The sequence below is a fragment of the Limanda limanda genome, chromosome 13, assembly GCF_963576545.1.
Source record: "Limanda limanda chromosome 13, fLimLim1.1, whole genome shotgun sequence".
In the NCBI taxonomy this organism is placed as follows: domain Eukaryota; kingdom Metazoa; phylum Chordata; class Actinopteri; order Pleuronectiformes; family Pleuronectidae; genus Limanda; species Limanda limanda.
Window position 1 is genome coordinate 3538795 of NC_083648.1, and position 10000 is coordinate 3548794.

A 10000-nucleotide genomic window follows, 5' to 3' on the forward strand; every position below is an offset into this window, starting at 1 on the left:
AGTGGTTTTAAGTTCGCTCACCATCCAACCAACTACATTGTTAAAAATAATAATAATAATAACTTTATTTATAAAGCACTTATCTAAACAAGGTTAATAAGTGCTTCACAAAATGAGTTGGTTGATCCGAGTCTCGTCAGGCACGGAGTTAATTTGCTTTACTCGTGTTTCACCATCGAGGTTTTATCACAACGGGGAGTCGTTCTCTAAAAGTTGTGTAACTTTGTTGCGTTATTAGTGCGATAGTGTCGCAGCAGTGATTAATGTCTGCAGCTCGGTGGCAGCAGGTTCGATGCTGCTCCCGTGTTGTGTGGCGCGCCCGCTGGTGACACGTACGAGTCAATCAGAGACGGGCCGCTCCACCACAGAACAGCTCTGCGGCTTAATTAAAGTGATGTTTCAAGCTGCCACCTGGTCTACACACACACACACACACACACACACACACACACACACACACACACACACACACACACACACACACACACACACACACACTGCAGCCACCCATACAGCACATACTCCACACACAATTCTCACAGTATACAGTTACACAGACCATACTGAGGCTTTCACACATTAAAGAATACACACACACACACACACACTCACACACTCACACACACACACACACTCACATTAGCCATATGGCGAACTTCACACAAAACACCTCTTACACATTCACACACAAGTACACTCGCACATACGTGGAGAGAGAGAGAGCAGCTGCTGATGTGATTGCTCCGGGTTGGAGCTGCAGTGGGCGAGTTACATTGTGTTGGACTGTGAGAGAGAGAGAGAGAGAGAAGAGGGCAGCTGATTAGTTGTGGACAACAAGTGTGAAGTGTGTGTATCGGTTATTCCGACCCATGCTGTATTCTCTTGTGTGTCTGCACACACACTTCTACACACTTCTACACACACACAGTATGTAAGGATGACATTTGCAGCGAGTGCACACGCTGCTTTGCGTGTTTATAATGACACGCATCTACTTATAGACACGCATGGACCTGCAGGCTCTCTCTCTCACACACACACACACACACACACACACACACACACACACACACACACACACACACACACACACACACACACACCTTCCCCAGTGCTCCACGCTGAGCCAGACTCGGCTCCGTCGATCACACCGGTATTTGATATTCATGGTCTATCAGCATGAAGCTACAGCGAGACGTGTCAGAGAGAGCGAGAGGAGGAGGAGGGGAGTGGGGGGGTAAGGACAGGTGAGGGGGAAAAATAGAGGCAGGCATGAATAGAGGGAAGAGGAGGGGGAGTGTGGCAGAGAGATGAAGAACGAGAGAGATGGAGAGAGAGATTTTTAGAATCTGAGGTTTTATTTTAGGACGAGGCGAGAAAAACAGACCGAGGAATAACAGGTGGTGGTGGTGGGGGGGGAGGGGAGGAGGGTGTCCACTCGGTAGTGGAGAGAGATGCGGGGGGGATAAATGAAGTGATAGTGAGTAAAGGAGGAGTAGGGAGAGAGAGAGAGAGTATGAATTAGAAGAGATGGATTGTCCCACAGTTGGCAGCCAACAATGTTCTGCACGCCCGACTTCTCTCGATCAATTACACCCTCCACTGCCTCTCTCTCTCTCTCACCTTTCCCCCTCTCTCCCTCCCTCCCTCCATCTCTTTCTCTACACCTCCACCTCCATCTTTTTCTTTTGCCAGCAACTTTCTCAGATCTAATCAACAGGTTTTGATTTGAGCCCAAAAGATGTGAAACTTGGTTCCGATGTGAAAGGGGCAGATTTAGAGAGAAAGAGAAAGAGAGAAAAAGGAGGTGAAATATCGGTGACAAGAATCTGACAAAATTATTTTTTCTTTGTCTTCCTCCAGTTGGAAAAATACAAATATGTACATTATTTTTTTATATATATATAGGTTTTTCAAAAAGAAAACGAAATTAGAAAATATGGGAAGATTAAATCAAAATACAGCGGATGGAAGAGAAAGAGAGAGACGGTGGTAACAAGAGGAAGAAGTGAGAAGAGAGGTTTTTTTATAAAGAACAAAAAAAGACAGGTGGAAAAGAAAAGGTTGGAGGTGGAGAAAGAAGGAGATAGAGAGAGGGGTGGGGGGGATACAGACGTACAGGGAGAGGTGTCTGTCTCCTTTTGTGTTCCACATGGATTCATCTCTTTCTCTCTGCCTCTCATTCACACTCGCTCGCCCGCTCCCTCTGTCATTGTCACGCTCTCGCATTCTCCTCCTCACCCTTTTCTCCTCGGCTCTTCACCTCCTCATCCCCCCCTCCTCCAGCCCATCACTCTTCTTCTTCCTCACCTTTGCTCAACTTTGTCTCCTCTCTAAAATCCTCTCTTTCCTCTCTCGTTTAATAATAATAATAATGATTATACGATTTAATTATATAACAGTCACAAGGTGCTTTAAAGAAACATTTGAAATGTGGCTGAACAAATAGTCCAATATTCAAATACTGTGTTTGTTATTTCCCAACAGTACAGTATTAGTTCCGTACAAGGCCGTTAAACAAAGTACATTTTCTAATTAAATATAATCCCACTTCACTGATGATAGAATGATGTAGTTGCTTGTTAAAGTCCCTGGTGAATCATGGCTGGAGCAGGAATCTGCTGAATGTAGGAGATTAAGTTATATGATCAGCTGAGAAATTAAATGAAATTAAAATTGGTCAAAATATAAATAATGCCCCTGTGCTAATAGAAAACAAATCTACAAACATTAAAAAAGACAATATCTCTTTAAGTGTTCCACAGTTTTTAAATCAATGAATGAAATTCAATTTAGGAAATAAAGTTATATGATCTGCTGAGAAATTAAAGAATCGGACATATTGTTTTTAAAATCAAGGAGGTGCAACTAATGTACGACTTTTAAGATTTGTTCTCATCAAAGTTTGTGGTTTTTCTTTTATCGATGTAGTGGAAACTAGCTTTGGTCAGAATATAAATAGTGCTGGCCCCTGTGCTAATAGAACACAAATCTACAGACATTAAAAAAGACAATATCTCTTTAAGTGTTTAACAGTTTTTAAATCAAATTAATTAATTTCAATACTTTGCAATGTAGTGTTTGGGATTTGAAAACAAGACGTTGACTTGTGTGTAAATTTGATTTAATTATTTGCTTAATTAAAGATATTTTTCATCTCTAAATCCCTATAACTAATGTTCGACTTTTAAGCTTTTTACTTGTCAAACTTTGTGTTTTTATTATCGTTTTAGTGGAAACTAGCTTTGGTCACAATATAAATCATCACAGAACAAATTTTAACCAATACTTTGCAATGTGGTGTTTGGGATTTGAAAGAAATACGTAAATTTGATTTAATTCTTTGCTTTATTAAAGATACTGTTCATCTCTAAATCCCTTGTATCAGTAAACACATGTCACGACCTTGAAATGACTTTACAGTGGTTTCATCTTTATGATTTATTATAACAAGACTCTTCTCTGCTTCTGTTTTCCAACTCGGGACCGTTTCAGGTTCAAGATGATAAAGTAATTGTTGGTGATTTAGATTTAATTCCAGAAAAAAATGAATTCATTATTCCACAACACTTTCTGTTAATCCCGTCTGAAATCCAATTTGCTTGCTCTGGTTTTTAATTATGTCACAAATGTATTCCAGGTAAAATGACGTCTTTCAGAAACTGTCTCTCATTCTCTCTCGTCCTTTATGCTCCTTCCTTCCTCCTGCTCCCTCCCTTTCCTCCTCACCCTGCATATCCTGCTTTTACCCTCCTCCTCCTCCTCCTCCTCCTCCTCTCCCACTCCGCTCCATCCCTCTTTCTCTCCTCTCTGTTCTACCCAGAGCAATTCCATCTCTCTCCCGGCAAACAAAGGGAGCTAATGACATGCTGACACCGAGCCCGATGATTGAATTCATTAGGCGTGCACAATAATTGCCAGGCGGCGAGCGTGCACGCAGCCGTCTATTCAGAGGACAGCTGTCAAATAACAAGCAAGAGAGAACAGCTTTTTATTGTTGGGCTCGGAGAGAGGGAGAGCGAGAGAGAGAGATGGAGAGGATGAGAGCGAGAGAAGCACCTGTTGTGGAGGCAAAGACAGAAAGAGCGAGCACTCCACACGTCAATTAAACTGCTGCGTTCATGCAGAGTTAGAGAGAAGTTCACTTCCTGTTCGATGGCGTCGGAACCCACATGTGTGTGACTTTGTTCTTCAGGTTAATTCTGACTTGAGGATGATCTCTGTGTCCATCTGTGATCATTATGGTTCTGGAGAAGATCTCAAAAACCCTTTCAGATGTTTATATATATCTTCACAGCTGTGTTGATCAGAAAGTTGAGTTTAGAAATGCTTCTATAGATATTAGAGTGAGGTTTCACTTTGTTGAAGGCTGGATTTGGGGTTTACGGCCTGTTTGTTGACAGATTGGAGATAAAGTGTGAAATGTCCGTCTTTGTTTTTAAGTGGAATCCACCTTAAAGCTGCAGTTATGTTTGAAACAGAACCTTCGGGCTCGGTGATTCTGTGGTGATTCCTGCAGTCGACCGTCTTTACCGATAGTCTCTGGAATCTCCCGTCTGAGAATCTCTGTGCTCCGACACTAATGAAGGGTCATAGAGATGTGTGTATAGACACCGACCTTTACCTAGTCTCTTTCCTCCAGTTCAGTCCATGTTGCTCTGGACGTGCCGCGAACGCCAAGTTGATCAAGATCGGAAATGCACGACCGGCAGAAATGATGTAATTTATGGCGTGCTTATAAAAACAGGGACGGCGAACGTAAACCAGGCTTCACACAAACATCTAATCACATTTAGACTCAATGTTTCACTGAGTGATTCAGTATAAGAGCTGCAGAGAAGCAATATCTGATTAATTACATTTCTATACGTGTCGATATATGTTCATGCTGGTTTAGCAGTTTTTAAAGATGATAGAAAGTAATTATTTTCAGTTTAAACACCAGACAAGAGCAATAATAAAACCATATCAACGGCATGAATCCACCTCTGGCCCAGAAGAACCTGAGCAGTGAGCGTTGATTAAAGAACATAAGTCTCCGGCTGCTAGCTCCAGGTTTCTAATCTCACACGTAGCAGTGCTGCTTTGTTTAACACTAATATATCTGATGCAGCTAATGAGCTGCTGCTCTGATTTACCGCCCGGCTATCTGCCCGGCTGCAATTTATGTGCAAGCACTTTTCATTAACCTCAAGTGGCCGAATGAATGTCCTTTTAACTTTGGCCCTTTGGCTAACCCGCAGGAACCTGGGGAGAGCATCCTTGTGTTTACTGCTCCGAGCCGGAATTAATGCATGAATGTTCCTGCTTTTGCATAATTAATCAATCGAGCATTTAATTGAAATTAAATGTGAGCTCAAGATTTCTTCCGTTTTGGTTGTAAGAGCTTATTCCTAGGAAGATGTGTGTGTTAGTGTTTAATCTGTCTCTGTGTTTGAAGAAGACGGAGGAGGACGAACTGGTCCTGACTCCAGATGGAACCAGGGAGTTCCTGACCTTCGAGATCCCGCTCAGCGACTCGGGCTCGGCGGGTCTGGGCGTCAGCGTCAAAGGGAACCGCTCCAAGGAGAACCACGCCGACCTGGGCATCTTCGTCAAATCCATCATCAACGGAGGGGCCGCCTGTAAGGTAAGACCCCCTGGGCTGTGATGAATTAAAGGTCTGAGAGGAGAGGTTTGAAAAAAGGGGACATCTGTTTATTCAAGGGTTGAAGAATCTTAAAGGAGACGTATGATGCTTTAGCTAGTTTCCTCTAGTGTGTTATATACGTATTTTAAGTTCTGCAAATTTAAAATGACCGATACAGGATTGTGAGTCATCCAGCAGGCCAATCAGAGCAGACTGGGTTTTATCAGGGCGGTCTTAAAGAGACAGGAGCTAAAACCGAGTGTTTAAGACAGAGGCTGAAGAGAGGAGCTGCAGCGATGGACAGTCTGAGGAAAGAGATGTTTCCTGAACATTACAGCATGAAAACCTTTTACAGTAATAACACAAGTTAGACTGATCAACTTGAATATGAGCTTGAGTGTCTCCTTTAAACAATACGTTCCTTTAAATGTTTAAAATCTAAGGTTTAATAAGGGACATCTGTTTATTCAAGGGTTGAAGAATCTCTTAAAGGAGACGTATGATGCTTTAGCTAGTTTCTTTCCTCTGGTGTGTTATATACGTTTTTTGAGAATGTTAAAGTTCTGCAAAATTAAATTGCACAAATGACCGATACAGGATCGTGAGTCATCCAGCAGGCCAATCAGAGCAGACTGGGTTTTATCAGGAGGGGGGAGGGGTGTCTTAAAGAGACAGCAGCTAAAACCAAATGTTTGAGACAGAGGCTGAAGAGAGGAGCTGCAGCGCTGGACAGTCTGAGGAAAGAGACATTACAGCATGAAAACCTTTTACAGTAATAACACAAGTTCAAAATGATCAACTTGATTATGAGCTTGAGTGTCTCCTTTAAACAACATGTTCCTTTAAATGTTTAAAATCTCCGGTTAAACCCTAGCAGATATATGATGTAACGTCCCGTGATCATGACTCCGAACTGGGAAAGTGAAGTAAAACAACTTTTCCTGTTTGTCAGCATCTGAGACGAGACAGTGAGATAACATCCACAAAGTGCTTTATTCTCTGTGGTCGTCTGAAGAGCTGAATTCAACGTGATTGTTTTCCAGCTTGTGTTGACAGCTCGTGATAATGGACTTAAAAGCTCTTCTCCCTCAGAGATGAGATCACGTATAGAAACAGGATGAACTGGAAGTGAGACTTTGAGATCAGATAAGGCTTAAACTTCAAGCTATGGATGATAAATAATTACCCAGCATGCACCATTTGGTAGTAAATCTCAAAACCATCTTTATTGTGTCGTCTCTTAATATCTTAATTAATCCATCGACAGGACGGGCGGCTTCGAGTGAACGACCAGTTGATCGCTGTGAACAGTGAGTCGCTGCTCGCCAAAACCAACCAGGACGCCATGGAGACGCTGCGCAAGTCCATGTCCACGGAGGGAAACAAGCGAGGGATGATCCAGCTCATCGTGGCCCGACGCGTGGCCAAGAGGAACGAGGTGAGACACGGAGGGGACTAATACAGAGTTTATAGTTATCCGATTTATATGAAGTTACACGAGTCTGAAGTCGTTTTCTTCGTCTATCACAGAAGTCTGTTTCTGCAGATGTAAACATAAATGATTTCCTCTTTTATTTGCCCCGACTGAGCACATGTGACCTTTCCCAGCAGCCGCCTGCTTCACACTTACACATTCACCCCCCCCGAGCTCCAGTGGAGAAGCTGGAAGGCGAACATGTCGACATACGAACATGTCAACATTAGGTATTGAGACGTTCCTTCACCGTTAATGTTCAGGGTTGTTTTAACGTGTTCAGCTGGGATTTGATTCCACCTTCCTGTTCCTGCTCCTGAGCCAAAAAACTAAATCCCTGAAAGATTCAATTTCTCATCATTTAAGTAATAAAAACTTGGTGAAATCCAGATTGTAGTTTAGTTTCTCTCTACAAAGCTTGAGAGTTTAACACGGGTGATGAGGAAGTCTTCCTCAGTACTTCCACTACAGATGTGGACATATTTAATTTAATAACTGGTTTGTTTCTGACCCTTTCATGATCAAAGTGGTTTTAATCAGATTTCACGTGTTTTGCTTTCATGCAGATGAATTAAAGTCCTGTGACTCTGCTGCTGTTAGGAGCCAGATCTAAAATACAATATCAAACAAAAAAACACTGGGAGAAGCCTTGAGAATCGTTTCATGAGATAAAAATAAGTAGTCGGGTCGCAGTAGTTCAGCGCCCCCCCCCTACACACACACACACGCACACACACACACTGACACACTCCTCCCTCGAGGCGACTGGAGGAAAAGAAACTAAACATGTCTGCAAACTGAGCTACACAACTTTTTTCCTTCTCCTCAATGTCATGTTTTTACATTCTCTGTACACCTTGGCCTGTCGCCTGCTTGAAAGCTGAGGCTGAGTCTTTGTGTACCGCCGCTATGTGTGTGTGTGTCTGTGTGTGTGTTTGTGTGTGTGTGTGTGTGTGCACGTCGGCGTGCACGTGCATGCCTCTGGCATCGCCCGGCTCCCTCTCTCTCCTTTTCCAACCTGGTGTGTCAAAGTTTTGATTTCCCCTCGGCCCGTCTGGTAATTGAAAGCAGAGGCTAAGCCTGGAGCTGTGTTTTGTGTTTGTGTGTGTGTCTGTGTGTGTGTGTGTGTGTGTGTGTGTACGTGCCTACATCTCTGTGTCTACCCCCGTGTGTGTGTGTGTGTAGTTTGTGTTTTTATACATCCAGCTTATGCATGTATAAATTTATATGCAGGGATCTGGCGGTGTGTTGGTCTGTAAACAGAGACCCTGTGTGTGTCTGTGTGTCTGTGTGTGTCTGTGTGGATGTGTGTGTCTCGTGGACATGTCCTGGCAGTGAGACTTCACACACAGAGCACGGTGCATGAAGACAACCTGAGCTCTGGGAGTCTCGTCAATCTCTGCTTCACATGCAGAGCCCGCGGCCCGGCCCGAGGCTGTCAACGTGTCGGGCTATTTATAAGAAATAGTGTCCAAGACTCTCAGAGAGAAGGAAACAACAATCTAACACACTCACACTCTGAGATGTGGCTCAGAGCTGATTTATAAAGTCCCAATAGAGCCCCCCCCCCCACACACAGATTGTTAATACCTCATAACCAGCTGTCCATCAGTGTCCAGTTAAAATCAAATAATATCTGATGACTCTAGGTGGAAAAGCTCTGACTCATTTTGACATTTACTGACATATGAGATCAAATAATCCCATGTTTACTTTCCTCCCTGTGTCTCAAATCAATCTGAAATATTCGCCCTTTGCATAAATCATAACCCCCCCCCCGACGCTGCGGCTGACTTCCTGCGTCCCCACAGAACCACGACCCCCCCCGCCCCCCCCGAGCAGCTGACTTCCTGTTCGCTGGCACCTGACGGGATCGAGACCTTCCCGGAGCTCAATTATCGCCCCTGAATATGCGATGAGCTGCCGTGTGATTTGTCGATGCGCCGCAGTATGGCGAACCCCCCCCCCCCCCCCGACTGTTACTGAGCCGCCTCACCCCCCCCCGACCCCTCGGCCGGGCCGATCCATGAACTGCTGAGGCTCATTTAAAGTCGAGAGAAGCCGCACGCCATCAGCCACGGCGCCATGTGGCGACTTTAGAAATAAGTTTGTTTCAGTTCCTATGAATCAATGGACTTATTTTTCTGTTCAACCTGCAAGAAAGGAATAATTGAACACTAGGAAATTAGAATAATATTTGTACAATGCTATATTTTAACAAGATTTGTGTCTGGTGAGAAAACTAATTGTCTCAGTTTTCAATTTGCTGGTTTTTGTTCCAGTATTTTCAGTTTTTATCACTTGTTTATTAAACTACAACTCAGAGGGAGACATTGGGTTTAATGGAAAAGCTGTAATCACCAGTTAATTTGCAAATTGGACTTTTAGTTTATTTAAAACCTTCGATCATCCCCGCGGCTGTTGCCATGGTTTTTGAAATATTGAGCTCATTAGTGCGTCCTCTTGTTTGTCATAAATATTTGACCTGACAAGAAAAAAGAAAGGAAAAGAATATGCTTTTCCTGATATTGTCTGAATGAAGTCACAGCACTGTCTGTATGTCAACATAATACCCAAACTCCTTTAAAACAATTCAGGTTTTTTGTTTCTGTCGTCTAATCTGAAGTCCACTTCGTCCTCACGTGTCCACACATCGTCCTCCCTCATGGACGCCACTTGTTTGTTCACATCAGAGTCGTCCTCCAGCACCTCGAGCATCTCAGCAGCTGTAAGGATCATCGGCCAAAGACCTTTTCTGCCAAAATCGAACTCCCAGCCTCACTAGTTACAGCCATTGATTGAGGTAATTTGGCTCCGATATTGACCCGAGTGTGAAACGCCGTTACCGCTCGTCACGCCGTGCTGGCGATGATGCTTATCTCCATGGCGAAGGGCTG

General features: G+C 43.6%; 1 protein-coding gene across 1 annotated transcript in view; it reads left to right on the forward strand.

Annotated features, from left to right (window-relative positions):
• The window catches only part of LOC133018470 (partitioning defective 3 homolog), a 237599-nt gene that overhangs the window by 133156 nt on the left and 94443 nt on the right, over positions 1 to 10000 (forward strand). Inside the window, exons 14-15 of the mRNA XM_061084838.1 lie at positions 5441 to 5629; positions 6897 to 7067. Coding sequence (XP_060940821.1) covers positions 5441 to 5629; positions 6897 to 7067 — 360 coding nt within the window. The remainder of the gene's footprint in view (positions 1 to 5440; positions 5630 to 6896; positions 7068 to 10000) is intronic.